Consider the following 22,883-nt stretch of genomic DNA (forward strand, 5'->3'; position numbering starts at 1 on the left):
CCGTGTAGTTCTGGGCTGATTCCTCACCGTTCTCATGATCATTGCAACTCCACGAGGTGAGATCTTGCATGGAGCCCCAGGCTGAGGGAGATTGACAGTTCTTTTGTGTTTCTTCCATTTGCGAATAATCGCACCAACTGTTGTCACCTTCTCACCAAACTGCTTGGCGATGGTCTTGTAGCCCATTCCAGCCTTGTGTAGGTCTACAATCTTGTCCCTGACATCCTTGGAGAGCTCTTTGGTCTTGGCCATGGTGGAGAGTTTGGAATCTGATTGATTGATTGCTTCTGTGGACAGGTGTCTTTTATACTGGTAACAAGCTGAGATTAGGAGCACTCCCTTTAAGAGTGTGCTCCTAATCTCAGCTCGTTACCTGTATAAAAGACACCTGGGATCCAGAAATCTTTCTGATTGAGAGGGGGTCAAATACTTATTTCCCTCATTAAAATGCAAATCAATTTATAAAAATTTTGCCATGCGTTCTTCTGGATTTTTTTGTTGTTATTCTGTCTCTCTGAATAATGTTTTTGTTGTTATTCTCTCTCTCTGAATAATCGTAAAATGGCCAGGACAATATTATTGGCACCTTCTAGAAGTAGTTAGAAATAATTTGATTTCAAGCAGGTGATTCTCCTTTTACTTTGGAATTGAACTCACCTGTGCTGAGTTGCAGGTGCCTGCAATATAAAAATCCCTCATTCAACCAGTTCGAATAGAGAAAAGGAGTCATTCTCCTGTTTTGTGTCACTGTGTGTCCCACAATGAGCATGGGGAAAAGAAAGAAAACCAGAGAATTATCTGAAGAGGTCAGACACAAGATTGTAGCCAAGTATGGACAATCTCAAGGCTACAAGTCCATCTTCAGAGACCTTGATCTTCCTGTTTCCGCCGTACGTAATGTTATAAAGACGTTTAAGGCCCATGCCACTGTAGCCAACCTCCCTGGACGTGGCCGCAAGAGAACTTGATGGAGCGGAGGATTGTTCGAAATGGTGGAGAAAGCACCTCGATCAACTGCCTCACAGATTCAAGCTAACCTTCAGACACAAGGTACGACAGTTTCAACTCACACCATCCGTCGCCAACTCAATGAAAGGGGGATAAATGGTAGGAGACCCAGGAGGACCCCACTGCTGAGAGAGAGAGACATGAGAGAGCCCGACTGCAATTTGCCAAAACACACCTGAACATGCCAACATCCTTCTGGGAGAATGTCCTGTGGACAGATGAGACCAAATTGGTGCTTTTTGGTTAAGTAATACTTATCTCTGTTTACGGAAAACAAAATGAAGCCTTCAAAGAAAACAACACCTTCCCCACATTCAAACATGGCAGCGGTTCAGTGATGTCTGCATGGCATCATGAAATCAGGAGAATACCAAGGCATTTTGGTGTGCAGTGTCAGACCGAGTGTCGGAAAGCTGGGTCTCCGTTGAAGGTCATGGGTCTTCCAGCAGGACAATGACCCCAAACACACTTCAAAAAGCACCCAGAAATGGTTCAAGACAAAATCCTGGACTGTTCTGAAGTGGCCAGCAATGAGTCCAGATCTAAATCCCATTAAAAACGTGGAGAGATCTGAAAACAGCAGTTGGGAGAAGGAACCCTTAAAATCTGGGAGAACTTGAGCAGTTTGCACAAGAGGAGTGGGCCAAACTGCCAATACAGAGGTGCAGGAAGCTCATCGATGGCTATAGGAAGCGCTTGATTGCAGTTATTTTGACCAAAGGATGTGCTACCAAATATTAAGTCAATGCCATTTCTGTTTATTTTCTGATTTAAATGGATATATTAAGTTCTGAATTAAAAACAGAAGGTTCTGTGATATTAAAAGTGAAATAAAGAATTGTGGAGACCAAATACTTTGGTCAATTTCAACTTGTTTTTAGGGAACATTGTGAGTTACTTGAAAAAACTGCAAGGGTGGCAATATTTTTGGCCACGACTGTATATATTATTATTCAATGAACCTTACTGCTGTATTTTAGGGCCCCGTGTAGCTCAGTTGGTAGAGCATGGCGCTTGCAACACCAGGGTTGTGGGTTCGATTCGCACTGGGAAAAAATAAATAAATGTATGCACTAATTGTAAGTCGCTCTGGATAAGAGCGTCTGCTAAATGACTAAAATGTAAATGTATTTCATGCTATCCAATCTGCCCACCATCTTGATTGTGGATGCGCTACCAGCTCCCTCTAGTGTTGGAGATGCAGTAGCACAGTTTGGAGTCTGGATCAGCTGCCAGTGTTAAAGTCTCATCACTCTTCATTGTTATTAAAGATGAGGGATTATATCTCCATGACTGAGTGTCGTCCATTATCAATCAATCAATCAATCAGTCAGTCAGTCAGTCTCTTTATGGGGGAGGGGGAGAGGGAGAGGGAGGGAGGGAGAGGGATTGAGAGAGGGATGAGAGAGAGAGAGCGAGGGAGGCAGAGAGACAGGGTGGGACGACCCAAGACATATGTTTTACTGTTGTCTCAACCCTGTCTTGTTCCAGTGACGTCGGTCACCCTGGTGGAGATGGGCTCGTTGCCCAACGCTGCCATCCTCCTCCTCCTCAGCCGGGTGCTCTTCCTCCTGGTCACTCTGTTCTACTACTATCACCTGGGGAGGGGACGACCCAAGAAGATCTGAGGGGAGGGGAGAGGAGGGGAGGGGACGACCCAAGAAGATCTGAGGGGAGAGGAGAGGAGGGGAGGGGACGACCCAAGAAGATCTGAGAGGAGGGAGGGGAGGGGACGACCCAAGAAGATCTGAGGGGAGGGGACGACCCAAGAAGATCTGAGGGGAGGGAGGGGAGGGGACGACCCAAGAAGATCTGAGAGGGGAGGGAGGGAGGGGAGGGGACGACCCAAGAAAATCTGAGGGGAGGGAGGGGAGGGGACGACCCAAGAAGATCTGAGAGGGGAGGGGACGACCCAAGAAGATTTGAGAGGAGGGAGGGGAGGGGACGACCCAAGAAGATTTGAGAGGAGGGAGGGGAGGGGACAACCCAAGAAGATCTGAGAGGAGGGGAGAGGGGACGACCCAAGAAGATCTGAGAGGAGAGGAGGGGAGAGGAGAGGACGACCCAAGAAGATCTGAGGGGATGGAGGGGAGAAGACGACCCAAGAAGATCTGAGAGGAGGGGGGGAGGGGATGACCCAAGAAGATCTGAGAGGAGGGAGGGGAGGGGACGACCCAAGAAGATCTGAGAGGAGGGAGGGGAGGGGACGACCCAAGAAGATCTGAGGGGAGGGAGGGGAGAAGACGACCCAAGAAGATCTGAGAGGAGGGAGGGGAGGGGATGGAGGTCCACAGGGTGGGGCTGGGCTGAGTTAGGGTGTCTGAGGGAATGGGAGAGGGGAAGGGAGAGGACTCCCAAGAAGATCTGAGTGGAGGGCGGCCCACAGGGTCGGCCTGAGTTAACGTGTCTGGGGGAGAGGTGGGTGCTTCCAGATATGGACTTCCTGATGGAGATGGGGTTTATTGAGTGAAGCGAAATGTTCACAATGTTGCAGTTAGAAATGTAATGTGTAGAGCTGACATTCACAGTTCTACATGCCAGATCTATACATTACATTTATATCTGAACGTTCTGTAATGTTGCACCTTTCTGATCAGGGTTGTGATGTGGGAGGGGTTTATCAGGGATGTGGTTGTGATGTGGGAGGGACCTACCAAGGATGTGGGCTGTGATGTGGGAGGGGCTTATCAGGGATGTGGGCTGTGATGTGGGAGGGGCTTATCAGGGATGTGGGCTGTGATGTGGGAGGGGCTTGGTGCATCCAGCCACATACTACTGTATATTAGACTCCAGATGTTTGTAATAACCCCAACAGTTAACACATGGTGGTCTGGTGGTCTCATCTGTTCTCTGTGTGGACACGAGAAAAGGTCTGATTGTGAAAGTGAACTGAGAGATTGTTGTCCTCCTCCAAATACTGTACGCTAATTGTGTGTAGGGTGGTTTTGTGGAACAAGTGTGTAGTCATTTGAAGTAATGTTTTTCTTGTACGTTACCTCCCAGTCATGTGACTTTAGTGGGTACGTCCCAAGTAACACCCTGTTCCCTATACAGTGCACGACCTCTGACCAGAGCCGTATGGGCCCTGATCAAAAGTAGTGCACTGTATAGGAAATGGGTTGCTTTTTTTGGGGTTGGGTCAAAGATGTACAGAGTAACTTGAAACACTATGGTGTATTAGTATGTACAGTCATTTGAATTTGTTTGTTTTTTGTTGTTCAAAATCCAGTGTTGAGTGTGCTCTGATCTTTTTCGGTAGTTTTCATTTTGAATACACTGTATTCTCAAGGACCAAGAGTTTGTTACTTAGGGTTTAAAAGATTTTGCTGAATTTTTATGGTGTTGGTTGGTTGGGTGTTTACTCCTCCTGTGCACTAAGGTGAAACCTGTATATCTGTTTCTGTCAGCTGTTCATTTAACCAGCAGAATGTCAGCTATAGGTATAAGACGCTCTGTTTTTTTTTAAAGGCTGAGCGGGACAGTAAAATATCATCAGACTCATTCAAAAGGAATTACTAGAACAGACATTCCCTTTCAAGTTCGACGTTAATCTGTTTCTATGATCAGACCTGCTGCCTTTGTATCTAAAACTGAAAGTTGATCTGAAATGCTGGCTCATGGTGAAACCATTGTCGAGCAGACAGATTGGTATTAAGTGAGGATCCACTGGATCAGCATCTTTATTATTCTGCCTGTTCTTAATGCTGGGTCAGAACACTGAGGGAGGTCATAGGTCATCTTTTCATTCTGTCCAATGGGTATAGAGGACACATACATGATAGAGATGCCTCATCCCCTAACATGATATTGAGAGTGAGCTTACAATATGAAGCGCATCGGGAATAGACATTTTACAGGGATGATGACCTTTTAATTCATCAAGTTTCTGTCAAGAGGTTTGACTTGAAGGTCAATTCCACTCAAAAATGATATTTTGGCATTTGTTTCATTAGTCCACTGTTGATACAAGTTTTCAAGATATAGAACATTCAAAACCCTAATTGTCACTTGCCACACCAATATATTTATACTGTCAGCCTGCTGTATAATTACACTGAAATATTTAGTATTTATGGAAACATTTAACTTGGACAGTGTGTAGGCTAATCAAATGTTATTTGTCACATGCTTCGTAAATAACGGGTAGATTAAGTAAGCATTTCACTGTTAGTCTACACCTGTTGTTTACAAAGCATGTGACACACAACATTTTGATTTGACCTTACAGCCATCTGGTTACAGATCTCTGTTTTTGTGTGTTCATGGTTAGGCATAATGTCAACATCGTTATGTAGAGAAATTACATTTGCTTCATCTTTACTGTGCACGTTTAATGCCAGTGTTAGTCAGGAACATCTTAATTATGACGTAAACACACTTTTTGTACACATCTTGTATCTATATTTAGTCTTGCCTTAACTTTTCAAAGAACAGTTACCACCAACACACAATTCATGTCATGCTTGTACGTGTAAATAAAGAAGCCATGTATACTGTGTTATTGCCGTGTAGTTCTTTTGAATGTACCAGGGAACATGTAGTCCTCTGTAGCTCAATTAATAGAGCATGGCGCTTGTAACGCCAGGGTAATGGGTTCGATCCCGGGACCACCCATATGCAAAAATGTATGCACACATGACTGTATGTCGCTTTGGATAAAAGCGTCTGCTAAATGGCATATTATTATTATTATGTAGATTGTGTAGATCATTAGTTTGTTTTCCGAAGGTTAGTTAAAGTCCCATTCTGTGATTTAAGGAGTTAAATTCATTTAAAATCATATAAACCGTTTAATGTTTTGTAACTTGTCTGGGGTCTAAGTCCTAGTATAATAAATATATACACTGCTCAAAAAAATTAATAAAGGGAAACACTTAAACAACACAATGTCACTCCAAGTCAATCACACTTCTGTGAAAACAAGCTGTCCACTTAGGAAGCAACACTGATTGACAATACATTTCACATGCTGTTGTGCAAATGGAATAGACAACAGGTGGAAATTATAGGCAATTAGCAAGACACCCCCAATAAAGAAGTGGTTCTGCAGGTGGTGACCACAGACCACTTCTCAGTTCCTATGCTTCCTGGCTGATGTTTTGGTCACTTTTGAATGCTGGCGGTGCTTTCACTCTAGTGGTAGCATGAGACGGAGTCTACAACCCACACAAGTGGCTCAGGTAGTGCAGCTCATCCAGGATGGCACATCAATGCGAGCTGTGGCAAGAAGGTTTGCTGTGTCTGTCAGCGTAGTGTCCAGAGCATGGAGGCGCTACCAGGAGACAGGCCAGTACATCAGGAGACGTGGAGGAGGTCGTAGGAGGGCAATAACCCAGCAGCAGGACCGCTACCTCAGCCTTTGTGCAAGGAGGAGCAGGAGGAGCACTGCCAGAGCCCTGCAAAATGACCTCCAGCAGGCCACAAATTTGCATGTGTCTGCTCAAACGGTTAGAAACAGACTCCGTGAGGGTGGTATGAGGGCCCGACGTCCACAGGTGAGGGTTTTGCTTACAGCCCAACACCGTGCAGGACGTTTGGCATTTGCCAGAGAACACCAAGATTGGCAAATTCGCCACTGGCGCCCTGTGCTCTTCACAGATGAAAGCAGGTTCACACTGAGCACGTGACAGACGTGACAGAGTCTGGAGACGCCGTGGAGAACGTTCTGCTGCCTGCAACATCCTCCAGCATGACCAGTTTGGCGGTGGGTCAGTCATGGTGTGGGGTGGCATTTCTTTGGGGGGCCGCACAGCCCTCCATGTGCTCGCCAGATGTAGCCTGACTGCCATTAGGTACCGAAATGAGATCCTCAGACCCCTTGTGAGACCATATGCTGGTGCGGTTGGTCCTGGGTTTCTCCTAATGCAAGACAATGCTAGACCTCATGTGGCTGGAGTGTATCAGCAGTTCCTGCAAGAGGAAGGCATTGATGCTATGGACTGGCCCGCCCGTTCCCCAGACCTGAATCCAATTGAGCACATCTGGGACATCTTGTCTCGCTCCATCAACCAACGCCACATTGCACCACAGACTGTCCAGGAGTTGGCGGATGCTTTAGTCCAGGTCTGGGAGGAGATCCCTCAGGAGACCATCTGCCATCTCATCAGGAGCATGGCGAGGCGTTGTAGGGAGGTCATACAGGCACGTGGAGGCCACACACACTACTGAGCCTCATTTTGACTTGTTTTAAGGACATTACATCAAAGTTGGATCAGCCTGTAGTGTGGTTTTCCACTTTAATTTTGAGGGTGACTCCAAATCCAGACCTCCACGGGTTGATACATTTGATTTCCATTGATAATTTTTATGTGATTTTGTTGTCCCCTGCTGATTTTGTACATTTGCCCACTGACAAAGACATGATCAGTCTATAATTTTAATGGTAGGTTTATTTGAACAGTGAGAGACAGAATAACAACAAAAAAAAACAGAAAAACGCATTGATTTGCATTTTAATGAGGGAAATAAGTATTTGACCCCCTCTCAATCAGAAAGATTTCTGGCTCCCAGGTGTCTTTTATAGGTAACGAGCTGAGATTAGGAGCACACTCTTAAAGGGAGTGCTCCTAATCTCAGTTTGTTACCTGTATAAAAGACATCTGTCCACAGAAGCAATCAATCAATCAGATTCCAAACTCTCCACCATGGCCAAGACCAAAGAGCTCTCCAAGGATGTCAGGGACAAGATTGTAGACCTACACAAGGCTGGAATGGGCTACAAGACCATCGCCAAGCAGCTTGGTGAGAAGGTGACAACAGTTGGTGCGATTATTCGCAAATGGTAGAAACACAAAATAACTGTCAATCTCCCTCGGCCTGGGGCTCCATGCGAGATCTCACCTCGTGGAGTTGCAATGATCATGAGAACGGTGAGGAATCAGCCCAGAACTACACGGGAGGATCTTGTCAATGATCTCAAGGCAGCTGGGACCATATTCACAAAGAAAACAATTGGTAACACACTACGCCGTGAAGGACTGAAATCCTGCAGCGCCCGCAAGGTCCCCCTGCTCAAGAAAGCACATATACAGGGCCGTCTGAAGTTTGCCAATGAACATCTGAATGATTCAGAGGAGAACTGGGTGAAAGTGTTGTGGTCAGATGAGACCAAAATCGAGCTCTTTGGCATCAACTCAACTCGCCGTGTTTGGAGGAGGAGGAATGCTGCCTATGACCCCAAGAACACCATCCCCACTGTCAAACATGGAAGTGGAAACATTATGCTTTGGGGTGTTTTTTCTGCTAAGGGGACAGGACAACTTCACCGCATCAAAGGGACGATGGATGTGGCCATGTATCGTCAAATCTTGGGTGAGAACCTCCTTCCCTCAGCCAGGGCATTGAAAATGGGTCGTGGATGGGTATTCCAGCATGACAATGACCCAAAACACACGGCCAAGGCAACAAAGGAGTGGCTCAAGAAGAAGCACATTAAGGTCCTGCAGTGGCCTAGCCAGTCTCAGACCTTAATCCCATAGAAAATCTGTGGAGGGAGCTGAAGGTTCGAGTTGCCAAATGTCAGCCTCGAAACCTTAATGACTTGGAGAAGATCTGCAAAGAGGAGTGGGACAAAATCCCTCCCGAGATGTGTGCAAACCTGGTGGCCAACTACAAGAAACGTCTGACCTCTGTGATTGCCAACAAGGGTTTTGCCACCAAGTACTAAGTCATGTTTTGTAGAGGGGTCAAATACTTATTTCCCTCATTAAAATGCAAATCAATGTATAACATTTTTTACATGCATTTTTCTGGATTTTGTTGTTGTTATTCTGTCTCGCACTGTTCAAATAAACCTACCATTAAAATTATAGACTGATCATGTCTTTGTCAGTGGGCAAACGTACAAAATCAGCAGGGGATCAAATACTTTTTTCCCTCACTGTTATATATATATATATATATATATATATATGGATTCATCTAAGTGATATTTGTTTTATTTTGATGTTAGACAATTGCATGCAGTATACTCCTTTTTGTGTACAGAAATATGGCACATGTAAATGTATGTTTTGTAGCAAATGATACTGAAATACGTTAGTAGTACGCAAAGGCATGGTGTTAACGGAGAGTCGATGGTGACAAAATGGTTGTTGGCCAATGAACAGAATGAAGCTATAGCTCTGACAAAATAGGGGGAAATTATATTTATATGTTTGTGCATGGGGGAGTTATTGTGTGTGTATTTTTCATGTGATCTCTGCCTTCCCATGAAAGCCTATGTAAGTCCCATGTTCCTTAACGTTTACATTTGAGTCATATAGCAGACGCTCTTACCCAGAGCGACTTAGTTAGTGCTTTTAATCTTAAGATAGCTAGGTGGGACAACCACCTAGCTATTTCTTTGGGACAACCACCTAGTACATTTCTTTCCTCTACCAGTGGTTCCTGAACCTCTCCTTGGGGGACTCCCTTCCATGTATTTGAACTATTCCAGAGCTAGCACAACTGATTTTCAACTTTTTATCTAATCATCAAGCCCTTGACGAGGTGATTCGGGTTAGCAAGTTCAGGGCTACAACAACAGTTTGAAAAGTCTGGGTCTCCGAGGAGAGGTTTGAAAACCACTGCTCTAGTCTAACAACTGAATTCCCACAACATAAACATCTGGGCTATGTCTGAAAATATTACTAGCTGTGAAATCTTTGCTTCCTACGTCCTTCCTCAATTCCTTTTCAAGGCTCATTTGACGAGGAGGTGCGAGGGAGGGACCTTGGATCCTCTCCAATGGGCTTTGAGAGGAATTAAGGAAACGAGGGTTAGGATTTTTTTTTTAGACAGCCCCCATGTTGTCAACCAAACCACTTACCCTCCTTTCCTGCAGCTCACATCTACAGTCCTTGCTGTATGTCTTAACGAAATCTACACGCTCAGAATGGATGGATGTCTGATTGTGCTGTACTGTATTTGTACAGAGAACACCGGTGTCTTACAGTGAGAGGCTCATACGATGTTAAATGACCACAATTGAGTCCTGTCTGAGAAGGGTGTAGTCCTGGGTTCTCTAGTGGTTGTGGGTTTTCTGGTTCGATGAGCCAAGTGCTGCAGGCAGGCCATATGTTGCATGCACACACACACACACACACACACACACACACACACACACACACACACACACACACACACACACACACACACACAAAAAAACTAGTAAGTATCCCTTTCACAGTGTTTAATTAGTAGTCAGCACTCCTCCTTGACTCTGTGTCCCGGGCCTATACAGCAGGCCCTCCCTCTCTGGCAAACATGGTAATTATGGAGTACATTTTATATATTTTTTATCTCCGTTTTCCTAGATGGGCCTTCAAATCATCAGCCTCATCAAACGCCTGAATGACTGAAGAGCTAATTTATTTAGGTGGGGAGGGAGGGAGGACAGATTAAGAGCGGAGGTGCTCTGTAAAGAGAACTCTATTTCCGTAATGTACTTTAGCATCTTCTTTGTTTCTTTCTTTGCTCTGCCATACGTTGTGATGGTCCACTACTGCTATGAAAGGGTTAACAGAAAGATACAGACGTCCAGACATGAATTTAGTACACTGTGGCTTAAATCAAGTTCAGGTCCTCCCTGTTTTACTAAATTACTGGCCATTTATTCTTCCCTTTCAACGGCAGAATACGATCACAACTGTTCTGAAAGGCTTTCAGCTGACAGTGCTGTCACTTCACAGCTGATTACAGAATACCATCACTACTGTTATGTACCTCAAATATATATATATTGTACCTCAAATTAGAATTATGTTATGGATTTTCAATTGTTTCGTTTGAAAAAAATTAAGAATGCATTTGTTCATTTTGGAGACTCCTAAAGTGATGATGTGTTTATTCTTACACATTTGCACCCTGTTGTTTGTCATGAATTATAAACTATATATACAGTGGGAGAAAAAAAGTATTTAGTCAGCCACCAATTGTGCAAGTTCTCCCACTTAAAAAGATGAGAGAGGCCTGTAATTTTCATCATAGGTACACGTCAACTATGACAGACAAACAGAGAATTTTTTTCTCCAGAAAATCCCATTGTAGGATTTTTTATGAATTTATTTGCAAATTATGGTGGAAAATAAGTATTTGTTCACCTACAAACAAGCAAGATTTCTGGCTCTCACAGACCTGTAACTTCTTCTTTAAGAGGCTCCTCTGTCCTCCACTCGTTACCTGTATTAATGGCACCTGTTTGAACTTGTTATCAGTATAAAATACACCTGTCCACAACCTCAAACAGTCACACTCCAAACTCCACTATGGCCAAGACCAAAGAGCTGTCAAAGGACACCAGAAACAAAATTGTAGACCTGCACCAGGCTGGGAAGACTGAATCTGCAATAGGTAAGCAGCTTGGTTTGAAGAAATCAACTGTGGGAGCAATTATTAGGAAATGGAAGACATACAAGACCACTGATAATCTCCCTCGATCTGGGGCTCCACGCAAGATCTCACCCCGTGGGGTCAAAATGATCACAAGAACGGTGAGCAAAAATCCCAGAACCACACGGGGGGGACCTAGTGAATGACCTGCAGAGAGCTGGGATCAAAGTAACAAAGCCTACCATCAGTAACACACTACGCCGCCAGGGACTCAAATCCTGCAGTGCCAGACGTGTCCCCCTGCTTAAGCCAGTACATGTCCAGGCCCGTCTGAAGTTTGCTAGAGTGCATTTGGATGATCCAGAGGAGGATTGGGAGAATGTCATATGGTCAGATGAAACCAAAATATAACTTTTTGGTAAAAACTCAACTCGTCGTGTTTGGAGGACAAAGAATGCTGAGTTGCATCCAAAGAACACCATACCTACTGTGAAGCATGGGGGTGGAAACATCATGCTTTGGGGCTGTTTTTCTGCAAAGGGACCAGGACGACTGATCCGTGTAAAGGAAAGAATGAATGGGGCCATGTATCGTGAGATTTTGAGGGAAAACCTCCTTCCATCAGCAAGGGCATTGAAGATGAAACGTGGCTGGGTCTTTCAGCATGACAATGATCCCAAACACACCGCCCGGGCAACGAAGGAGTGGCTTCGTAAGAAGCATTTCAAGGTCCTGGAGTGGCCTAGCCAGTCTCCAGATCTCAACCCCATAGAAAATCTTTGGAGGGAGTTGAAAGTCCGTGTTGCCCAGCGACAGCCCCAAAACATCACTGCTCTAGAGGAGATCTGCATGGAGGAATGGGCCAAAATACCAGCAACAGTGTGTGAAAACCTTGTGAAGACTTACAGAAAACGTTTGACCTGTGTCATTGCCAACAAAGGGTATATAACAAAGTATTGAGAAACTTTTGTTATTGACCAAATACTTATTTTCCACCATAATTTGCAAATAAATTCATAAAAAATCCTACAATGTGATTTTCTGGATTTTATTTTTCTCATTTTGTCTGTCATAGTTGACGTGTACCTATGATGAAAATTACAGGCCTCTCTCATCTTTTTAAGTGGGAGAACTTGCACAATTGGTGGCTGACTAAATACTTTTTTTCCCCACTGTACAAACGTACACTACCGGTCAAAGGTTTTAGAACACCTACTCATACAAGGGTTTTTCTTTATTTTTACTATTTTCTACATTGTAGAATAATAGTGAAGACATCAAAACTTTGAAATAACACATATGGAATCATGTAGTAACCAAAAAAGTGTTAAACTTCAAATAGCCACCCTTTGCCTTGATGACAGCTTTGCACACGCTTGGCATTCTCTCAACCAGCTTCACCTGGAATGCTTTTCCAACAGTCTTGATGGAGTTCCCACATATGCTGAGCACTTGTTGGCTGCTTTTCCTTTACTCTGCGCTCCGACTCATCCCAAACCATCTCAATTGGGTTGAGGTCGGGTGATTGTGGAGGCCAGGTCATCTGATGCAGCACTCCATCGCTCTCCTTCTTGGTAAAATAGCCCGTACACAGCCTGGAGATGTGTTGGGTCATTGTCCTGTTGAAAAACAAATGATAGTCCCACTAAGCCCAAATCAGATGGGATGGCATATCGCTGCAGAATGCTGTGGTAGCCATGCTGGCTAAGTGTGCCTTTGAATTCTAAATAAATCACAGACAGTGTCACCAGCAAAGCACCCCCACACCATAACACCTGCTTTACGGTGGGAAATACACATGCGAAGATCATCCGTTCACCCACACCGCATCTCACAAAGACACGGCGGTTGGAACCAAAAATCTCAAATTAAGACTCCAGACCAAAGGACACATTTCCACCGGTCTAATGTCCATTGCTCGTGTTTCTTGGCCCAAGCTGGTGTCTTCTTCTTATTGGTTTCCTTTAGTAGTGGTTTCTTTGCAGCAATTCGACCATGATTGCCTGATTTCACACAGTCTCCTCTGAAAAGTTGATGTTGAGATGTGTCTGTTACTTGAACTCTGTGAAGCATTTATTTGGGCTGCAATTTCTGAGGCTGGTAACTCTAATGAACTTATCCTCTGCAGCAGAGGTAACTCTGGGTCTTCCATTCCTCTGGCTTGTCCTCGTGAGAGCCAGTTTCATCATAGCGCTTGATGATGTTTGCGACTGCACTTGAAGAAACTTTCAAAGTTCTTGACATTTTCCGTGTTGACTGACCTTCATGTCTTAAAGTAACAATGGACTGTTGTTTCTCTTTGCTTATTTGAGCTGTTCTTGCAATAATATGGACTTGGTCTTTTACCAAATAGGGCTATCTTCTGTATACCCCCCCCCCCCCTTGTCACAACACAACTGATTGGCTCAAACACATTAAGAAGGAAATAAATTCCACAAATTAAACTTTTAAGAAGGCACACCTGTTCATTGAAGTCCATTCCAGGTGACTACCTCATGAAGCTGGTTGAGAGAATACCAAGCGTGTACAAAGCTGTCATCAAGGCAAAGGGTGGCTATTTGAAGAATCTCAAATATAAAATATATTTTGATTTGTTTAACACTTCTTTGATTACTAAGTGATTCCATATGTGTTATTTCATAGTTTTGATGTCTTCACATTCTACAGTGTAGAAAATAGTAAAAATAAAGAAAAACCCTTGAATGAGTAGGTGTTCTAAAACTTTTGACCGGTAGTGTATGTGGACACCCCTTCAGATTAGTGGATTCGGCTATTTCAGCCACACCCATTGCTGACGGGTGTATAAAATGGAGCACGCAGCCATGCAATCTCCATAGACAAACATTGGCAGTAGAATGGCCTTACTGACGAGCTCAGTGACTTTCAACGTGGCACCGTCAGAGGATGCCACCTTTCCAACAAGTCAGTTCGTCACATTTCTGCCCTGCTAGAGCTGCCCCGGTCAACTGTAAGTGCTGTTATTAAGTGCTGAAACGTCTAGGAGCAACAACGGCTCAGCCACGAAGTGGTAGGCCACACAAGCTCACAGAACGGGACATCTGAAGCTCGTAGCGTGTTAAAATCATCTGTCCTCGGTTGCAACACTTACTAGAGAGTTCTAAACTACCTCTGGAAGCAATGTCAGCACAAGAACTGTTTGTCGGGAGCTTCATGAAATGGGTTTCCATGGTCGAGCAGCCGCACACAAGCCTAACATCACCATGACCAATGCCAAGCGCCGGCTGGAATGGTGTAAAGCTCACCACCATTGGACTCTGGAGCAGTGGAAATGCGTTCTCTGGAGTGATGAATCACGCTTCACCATCTGGCAGTCCGAGGAACAAATCTGGTTTTGGCGGATGCCAGGAGAACGCTACCTGCCCGAATACATAGTGCCAACTGTAAAGTTTGGTGGAGGAGGAATAATGGTCTGGGGCTGGTTAACATGGTTCAGACTAGGCCCATTAGTTCCAGTGAAGGGAAATCTTAACGCTACAGCATACAATGACATTCTAGACGATTCTGTGCTTCCAACTTTGTGGCAACAGTTTGGAGAAGGCCCTTTCCTGTTTCTGCATGACAATGCCCCTGTGCAGAAAGCGAGGTCCATACAGAAATGGTTTGTCAAGATCGGTGTGGAAGGACTTGACTGGCCTGCACAGAGCCCTGACCTCAACCCCATCACACACCTTTGTGATGAATTGGAACGCCGACTGCGAGCCAGGCCTAATCGCCCAACATCTGTGCCCGACCTCATGTGGCTCAATGGAAGCAAGTCCCCGCAGTAATGTCCCAACATTTAGTGGAAAGCCTTCCCAGAAGAGTGGAGGCTGTTATAGCAGCAAAGGCGGGACCAACTCCATATTAATGCCCGTGATTTTGGAATGAGATGTTCGACGAGCAGGTGTCCACATACTTTTGTTAATGTAGTGTATGTTGTAAATATGTCTTGAGCCTCATCGTCACACACACACACACACACAGACACACACACACACACACACAGACACACACACACACAGACACACATTACCTGTGGTGAAGGCTTGACCTAAAAATAAAAATAAAACGTTTAAGTGTTTCTGGATTCTCCTCTGCTTTTTATCAACTCTAAAACATATAAACGATGCAAACAGTCCCATCAGGATAACAACAGGCTTATCAGATCTATTTTCAATCAAAAGCTATGAAGCTTCAAAGTTCACAACGTTGACTTTCTACACAGCCTGGATAGCCTGTTTTTACTGAAACAATAGCAGTTACTGTAAGTAAGGGATAACAGCATAGTAACGCATTCCTGAATTGGACCAGAGACTCCGTATCCTCCATCTCCCTTCCCGGACGTAGCCACACAACTTAACACAGGAAGAGAGAGGATAAGAGGAGGTAGGTTCTTTCTAGTGTGTGTAGTGTGTGTAGTGTGTTGTGTGTGTGTGTAGTGTGTGTACTGATGTATAAACATACAGTGCAGTATGTCAACCCACTGCAGTTTTGGGCCCCCCTCACAGCCTATAGTCTAACCCCAGCTCAGGTGCAGTGTTCTAGGGGTGGATATCATCAGGGATGCCCTTTGGTCAAGGTGGTTCATAGAAGGGTGGAGGCATGGCTCCCGTTGCCGGTTTGCCACACCTCTATATGACTTGGTTGGACCGCTCTGTGAACTAAGCATTCAACAGGCCCTACCTTCAAGATCCTTGTGGTTACTTTGCAAGCAGGAAGCTGTGAGTAAAAACCACACGTTGAACGGAAAGGAATCAACAAACTGCTAACTAATACTAAAGTGTGTGTGGTGTTCCTTTCCCTCTAAACAGACAGTAACTGAAGATGATGTGCAATCTTAGCCTTTGTTTGGATTTTTCTGCGTGGATATTGTTGTGGATCCACTCAACATGATTTGACCAGAACCTGGCATTATGGATCTATTATGAATTATACTATTAAGTATTACCTGTTTTTACAAGAAGGTGTATGGATGTATATTACATGCTTCAATTATAGGTTTACCTGTGGTCTGTCTTACATAGGAAATGTGTGTACACTCTCAGTAAAAAGGGTACGGTTAGGGTACAAAAATATCAAAATACACACAATGTACCTTCCCGGGTACACTTAATGATCACACATGGTACTGTTCGGTAGCTTTTAAGGATACATGAGCGGATAATCTAGTGTAATGGTAACATGTTTTATTTTGAATATAAAGGTACATCACAGTCTCAAAAGCCACGGCCATCATTATCATATTTCCCAGAATGCTCTATTGCAGGTAGATTTTTAGAATTGTTTAAATGTTTGTGTTTTTGCGTGCACATTATTTGATTGATAGACCTTATGCTACACAAAGATAACATTATTATTCAGTACCAGTCAAAGGTTTGGACACACCTATTCATTCCGGGGTTTTTCTTTAATTGTACTATTTTCTACATTGTAGAATAATAGTGAAGACATCAAAACTATGAAATAACACATATGGAACCATGTGGTAACCAAAAACATGTTAAACAAATCAAAATATATTTTATATTTGAGATTCTTCAAAGTAGCCACCCTTTGCCTTGATGACAGCTTTGCACACTCTTGGCATTCTCTTAACCAGCTTCATGAGGTAGTCACCTGGAATGCATTTCAACTAACAGGTGTGCCTTTTTAAAAGTTAATTTGTGGAATTTCTTTCCTAAATGCGTTTGAGCCAATCAGTTGTGTTGTGACAAGATAGGAGTGCTATACAGAAGATAGCCCTATTTGGTAAAAGACCAAGTCCATATTATGGCAAGAACAGCTCAAATAAGCAAAGAGAAATGACAGTCCATCATTACTTTAAGACATAAAGGTCAGTCAATCCGGAAAATGTCAAGAACTTTGAATGTTTCTTCAAGTGCAGTCACAAAAACCATCAAGCGCTATGATGAAACTGGCTCTCATGAGGACCACCACAGGAATAGAAGACCCAGAGTTACCTCTGCTGCAAAGGATAAGTTCATTAGAGTTACCAGCCTCAGAAATTGCAGCCCAAATAAATGCTTTACAGAATTCAAGTAACAGACACATCTCAACATCAACTGTTCAGAGGAGACTGCATGAATAAGGCCTTCGTGGTTGAATTGCTGCAAAGAAACCATTATTAAAGGACACCAATAAGAAGAAGAGACTTGCTTGGGCCAAGAAACATGAGCAATGGACATTAGACCGGTGGAAATCTGTCCTTTGGTCTGATGAGTCCAAATCTGCTATTTTTGGTTCCAACCGCTGTGTCTTTGTGAGACGCTGAGTAGATGAACGGATGATCTCTGCATGTGTGGTTCCCATCGTGAAGCATGGAGGAGGATGTGTGATGGTGTGGGGGTGCTTAGCTGGTGACACTGTCTGTGATTTATTTAGAATTCAAAGCACACTTAAACAGCATGGCTACCACAGCATTCTTCAGCAATACGCCATCCCATCTGGTTTGCGCTTAGTGGGACTATCATTTGTTTTTCAACAGGTCAATGACCCATAACACCTCCAGGCTGTGTAAGGGCTATTTTACCAAGAAGGAGAGTGATGGAGTGCTGCATCAGATGACCTGGCCTCCACAGTCACCCAACCTCAACCCAATTGAGATGGTTTGGGATGAGTTGGACCACGGAGTGAAGGAAAAGCAGCCAACAAGTGCTCAGCATATGTGGGAACTCCTTCAAGACTGTTGGAAAAGCATTCCAGGTGAAGCTGGTTAAGAGAATGCCAAGCGGGTGCAAAGCTGTCATCAAGGAAAAGGGTGGCTACTTTGAAAAATCTCAAATATATTATCATTTGTTTAACACTTTTTTTTATTTATTACTACATGATTCCATATGTGTTATTTCATAGTTTTGATGTCTTCACTATTATTCTACAATGTTGAAAATAGTAAAAATAAAGAAAAACCCTTGAATGAGTAGGTGTGTCCAAACTTTTGACTGGTACTTTATATTAAAGCATTAAACCTCTCATTAAAAGCTTCACTCATACATAAGTTATATTTAAACATAAACTGGTATTCCAGTAGATTACTAAGAAAGGCTCATCCTTTGTTAAAAAATTGCCTTTTTTTATACAGATGACAACTTCACATGGTGAATTGAAAATTAAACCTTGTTCAAAGTATCGCCCTTTCTTAAACAAGCCATACAAAGCTGGTTACAATTAAAATGTTATCCTCCAGAAAATACAGAACAACAAATATTATGGTTAAACTTAAATATACTGATTTCATAAAAAAACAAAAACATTTTGTGGATTTTATTTTATTTTGATTGTTGTATATTTATTACTGCTATTATGAATAGGAATGGTGGAGTTATGTCACACATGCAGCTATCGAAAATATATCAGAATGTTTTCTCACTCCAAAGTTACAACCAACTGATTGCAGCATTACTGCAAAAAATGGAGGAGGCAAGTGGAAAAGGGAGAAGGCAGGGAACTTGTTTGTCTGCCATATATTCAAGGCCCAGTGCAGTCAAAAACTAGATTATCCTGTGTGTTTTTGTATATATTTCCACACAATGAGGTTGGAATAATACTGTGAAAAATGATAATTGCCTTTTAGTGTAAGAGCTGTTTGAAAAGACCGCCTGAAATTTCAGCCTGTTTTGGTGGGATGGAGTTTTGGCCTGCCTGACTGACAGTTAATAGATCTATAAGAGAGAGAGATCCAAACCTTTCTGCCAATAACAGCTCGTTTTCAGTTTTCCCCTCCCCACTCAGACCACTCCCAGGCAGTCCTAGCAACATTCTTGGTAGAAAAATTGCTCTTTGCTAAGAAGCTATTTTTGTTTCTTTTTGACCATTTTAATTGAAAAACATTCACATTAATGTACTTAATTAATTACATTTGAAGACAAACATTTGTACAGCGACGCCGTACAGGTTGCAAAATAGCTGGGAAGAGATTTTCGATGTACCAATTCCATGGCACGTAGTGTATTGTATGAACTGATACACAAAACAATGCTTGTTTCAACACTTCGTTTTTCTATTTAAATTATTATACAACATTTTGCCCACCACCAGAATGTTATATACAGTATATGGGGCATACAACAATCTCAGCTCTGCAGATTTTGCTGCGGAAAAACATAATCATTTGATTATTTATTCTGGTATTGTCCCCATGTAGTTTGTTCCTGGTCACGAGGTTTCAGGAATGGCTGAAAAATCACAACAATCTCTTCAAATGAACCCTACAAATAGCAGTAATGGTCAATCAATCAACAATAATAATAATAATAATAATAATAATAATAATAATAATAATAATAATACTCTTAGTAAAAATATGAATCTTTAACGTACAATCTGTGGATACTTTGCGATTAGAAATGTTCGAAATTCATGTAAGACATCACAGCACAGTTGAAAAATATGTGAGCACACGGAAATCATCAAAAGAGGGTGTTCTACGGAGATTGGTGGGATGGGCTGAGAGTAGTAGAGGGCTATAGATGTCTGAGTATTATCTGTCCAAAACGTAATACATAAAAAAAAACTACTTTGTATAAAAGTACCATGTATGTAAAATATATGTAAAATGAATATGTAACAAAAAAAGGTGTAAAAAAAAATTAAAAAAAAAAAAGTAACTTTTGTCCCCCGAAGAGGGTTGTGGAAAGGCCAGAAAAATAAATACATTCTCCTAAAAATGGAGTGGTCATGGAAACTGCTTATTATACTATTATGCAGCCACGGGAGAGGCTGGAGGCATCACTTTTGTTATGGCAGAGGAAATGAAAAGCATAGCCCCATAGCTCTGTGGTGAGGACGGCACAATAGACGAGACGAGCCCAGGGAATGCATGCAGAACAGCCCTAAAACACCCTCACCACATCCTATTGTTGTTTCTCTAAATGGGATACTGTATGCAAGGGGAAATGTGTGAGAATAGAAAGGCGTGTAGTGGAGAAATTATTAATGTATCAGATAAACTAAAAGACTTGTAATTACCTCGATGAGTGGCTTCAAATTATAACTCGAGATCCCGTTCACTGGCAAGATAATACTAGAGAATGCGTTCCCCTGTATTAACATGGGGGAGAATTCCACGAACTCAATTTTAGTTCAGCTCCTTTATCAATAAGGTAACCTGTTTCCAAACGTAGGCCCTATCATTTGCCCATTGCTTTTTACACTAGACTCAGCCACATGGCGAATAGTACCGAAAATTTGGCACAGAATGCATAAATGTGTAACTGCAGAAATGAAATTGAGCTGTATTCAAATTGTGGATGCATAGTAGGGGTGTTCCTCTTGAAGGTGCAGTTTCTCCAGTCAAAATCAGCTTGTGTACATAAACAATGTGAAAAATAACATACGTTTTAGATTTTTCTAAACTAATCCAATCGGTTAGTAGTTGGGTTTATCGCTCCCGTTACTGAGCTGGTTGTTCTAGTTTAGAAGGTTGTCTCATTTGCCAACTTTCACTACCTTGGCAGTCATTCTAAATCCAGTTTGCGGGTGATTAAAAGTTTAAAACAACACCCACAAACCTTTTTAGAGAATATTTTTTGCCATTTAAGAGGAACAAACGTCTTAGTCACGGTGGTGATACCCTAAAATGGCACATTTTCACATTTTCCAAAAGTACGCATTTGTTAGCAACGCGCATGCCCCACCCAACTGAGGATCTGTCTTTTTCAGCCATCTATTTCCTGTGTTTGAGGGGTGCAAAGCAATCAATCTCGCTGGATTGACTGCTTTCATTTTACTCCTGCGACTCTTTCATACAGATTTTTCATACTCTTGGTTGTGCCTGATTATTTTAAATAATCCCACAGCACCCCCTCCACGGTGTATTTACAGCCGGTGTGTTTATGCAAGCGAGGCACATATCATTTTCATTATTTTAACAAAAAATTACGCTGCAATATGTAACTTTTTGGGCAACCGGGCCAAATTCACATAAAAATCTGAGTTATAGATCTGTCATACGTATTGAAGGCAAGTCTAAAAACTGGTAGATATGTTCAATGTGCACTATCTCTATGCTTCTCATTATTACATTTCGTTTTTGCTTCTTTTACTTTCGTATACAAGCTTCAAACAGCTGAAAATAAAATATTTTTGGTTATTGAAAATATATTTCATAGCGATTTAGATTGTACAATGCGTGTGCGTGAGTGTTTTAACCTAATGGCAGCTCCCCCGTGTCCCTGTTTACATTACAATGTCATGAAGCCTGATTAATTTTTTTTTGTTGTCATGGTGGAATATTTTACATACCTTATAACAGCTACAGGAACGTGGTTCTACTACATTTTATGCACTTTAAATATAGATTATTTCTGTAAGAGTGATTTATATTAAGTATAAAGAGTGAGCTCATTGTTTGTTTGCTTAGGATTGACTCATGCCTGAGCAGAGTAGGCTTATTTCTCAGTTTTTAAAGGCCCTCAACTACACAAAATAATCTTATGGTTTTCTTTATAGAACTGTAAGAACAACATGAAATCCGATTTTCTTTTCGAGCAGTAAATGGTTAAGGATGTAACCCATGTCTACCGCACGGTGGGGGTCTACCACGCTTTTCCATCCCCAGCAACAGACACGTCTCTCTCTGTTTCCCACACACATCCCGTTCCGTCACACACACACACATACAGTCAGTCACACACACATACATAGCGGGACAGTCGAGAAGACGGAGGTCAGCTACAGCTAACTGTTCTCTCCACATTTTACACCAAAAAGTAAGTATTTGTTTATTCGTGGGATTATTAGATGTTAGCTAATATTATTAAACAAGAGGTGTGTCACGTTTCCTTGTTTTTTTTCGCTCTCGTTGTATTCGCTTTCTAAATGTAACTTCGAAAACTTTTGCCCTGATAACAAGCTAGGTCTAAAGTCAGCTGAAGTAATTTTATCTAGGTGGTGGACTTTATTTAGCTGTAGTTAGATTACATTTTAGTTCGTGTAAAAAGATAACCTGGTAGGGCAATTCGCTCAGTAAAATTGAGTCTAAGGGCTGTTCTTAGTCACGACCCAATGGCCTTATTGCTTAATTCTACTATACATATGTGTAGTAGCTAGCTGAATTATTAATCCATCACTGACACTATAAAAAAAGAGTGGTGTTTTTTTTTGTCCTTTGGTCAATGGTTATGGTGTTAATCTTGTTTTGAGAGGTGGATGGTAGACAGACTCATGCCATTCTATGACTGTGCTGGAGGCTTGGTGCAATACTACTCAGTGTAAACGGATTCTGTGTCCATGTCTCCTCCACTTTTCCCTGTGAGCCAACAGTTGTTGCTGTTAAGAGCTGGGGACTATCATGGTATTAAAAGATTTTAACCCCGGGGGGTGTATACCCTGCCAAGGTAATGGACTCACAGTCACAGATGTGTATATAGGTCAGATCTGTGTGTGTGTGTGTGTGTGTGTGTGTGTGTGTGTGTGTGTGTGTGTGTGTGTGTGTGTGTGTGTGTGTGTGTTTGTTCGATAACCCACCCTCCGAAGCGATGTTAAGTGTGCGTGTGCGTGTGCGTGAGAGAGTTTGGCATCAGAGCTCCTGTGGTCTTGGTTTAAAGCAGGGCTGAGGCTAAACCAGG

At 42.6% G+C, this 22,883-nt stretch overlaps 2 protein-coding genes across 7 annotated transcripts in view; both read left to right on the plus strand.

Moving 5' to 3' along the window:
- LOC121560515 (tumor protein p53-inducible protein 11) overlaps positions 1 to 2,715 on the plus strand; it is an 88,406-nt gene extending 85,691 nt beyond the window's left edge. Inside the window, exon 7 of one of the 2 annotated variants that reach the window (XM_041873464.2) lies at positions 2,500 to 2,715. In XM_041873464.2, coding sequence (XP_041729398.1) covers positions 2,500 to 2,636 — 137 coding nt within the window. In that variant the 3' untranslated portion in view covers positions 2,637 to 2,715. The remainder of the gene's footprint in view (positions 1 to 2,499) is intronic. The other variant, XM_041873463.2, reaches the window with a different exon arrangement.
- A 19,189-nt stretch (positions 2,716 to 21,904) lies between these two features.
- cd82b (CD82 molecule b) overlaps positions 21,905 to 22,883 on the plus strand; it is a 47,198-nt gene continuing 46,219 nt past the window's right edge. For all 5 annotated transcript variants that reach the window (XR_005999013.2, XR_005999012.2, XR_005999014.2 and 2 more), the window contains exon 1: positions 21,905 to 22,025. The gene's annotated coding sequence lies outside the window, so the exon portion shown is untranslated. The remainder of the gene's footprint in view (positions 22,026 to 22,883) is intronic.

Source organism: Coregonus clupeaformis, unplaced genomic scaffold, assembly GCF_020615455.1.
Source record: "Coregonus clupeaformis isolate EN_2021a unplaced genomic scaffold, ASM2061545v1 scaf0161, whole genome shotgun sequence".
Taxonomy (NCBI): domain Eukaryota; kingdom Metazoa; phylum Chordata; class Actinopteri; order Salmoniformes; family Salmonidae; genus Coregonus; species Coregonus clupeaformis.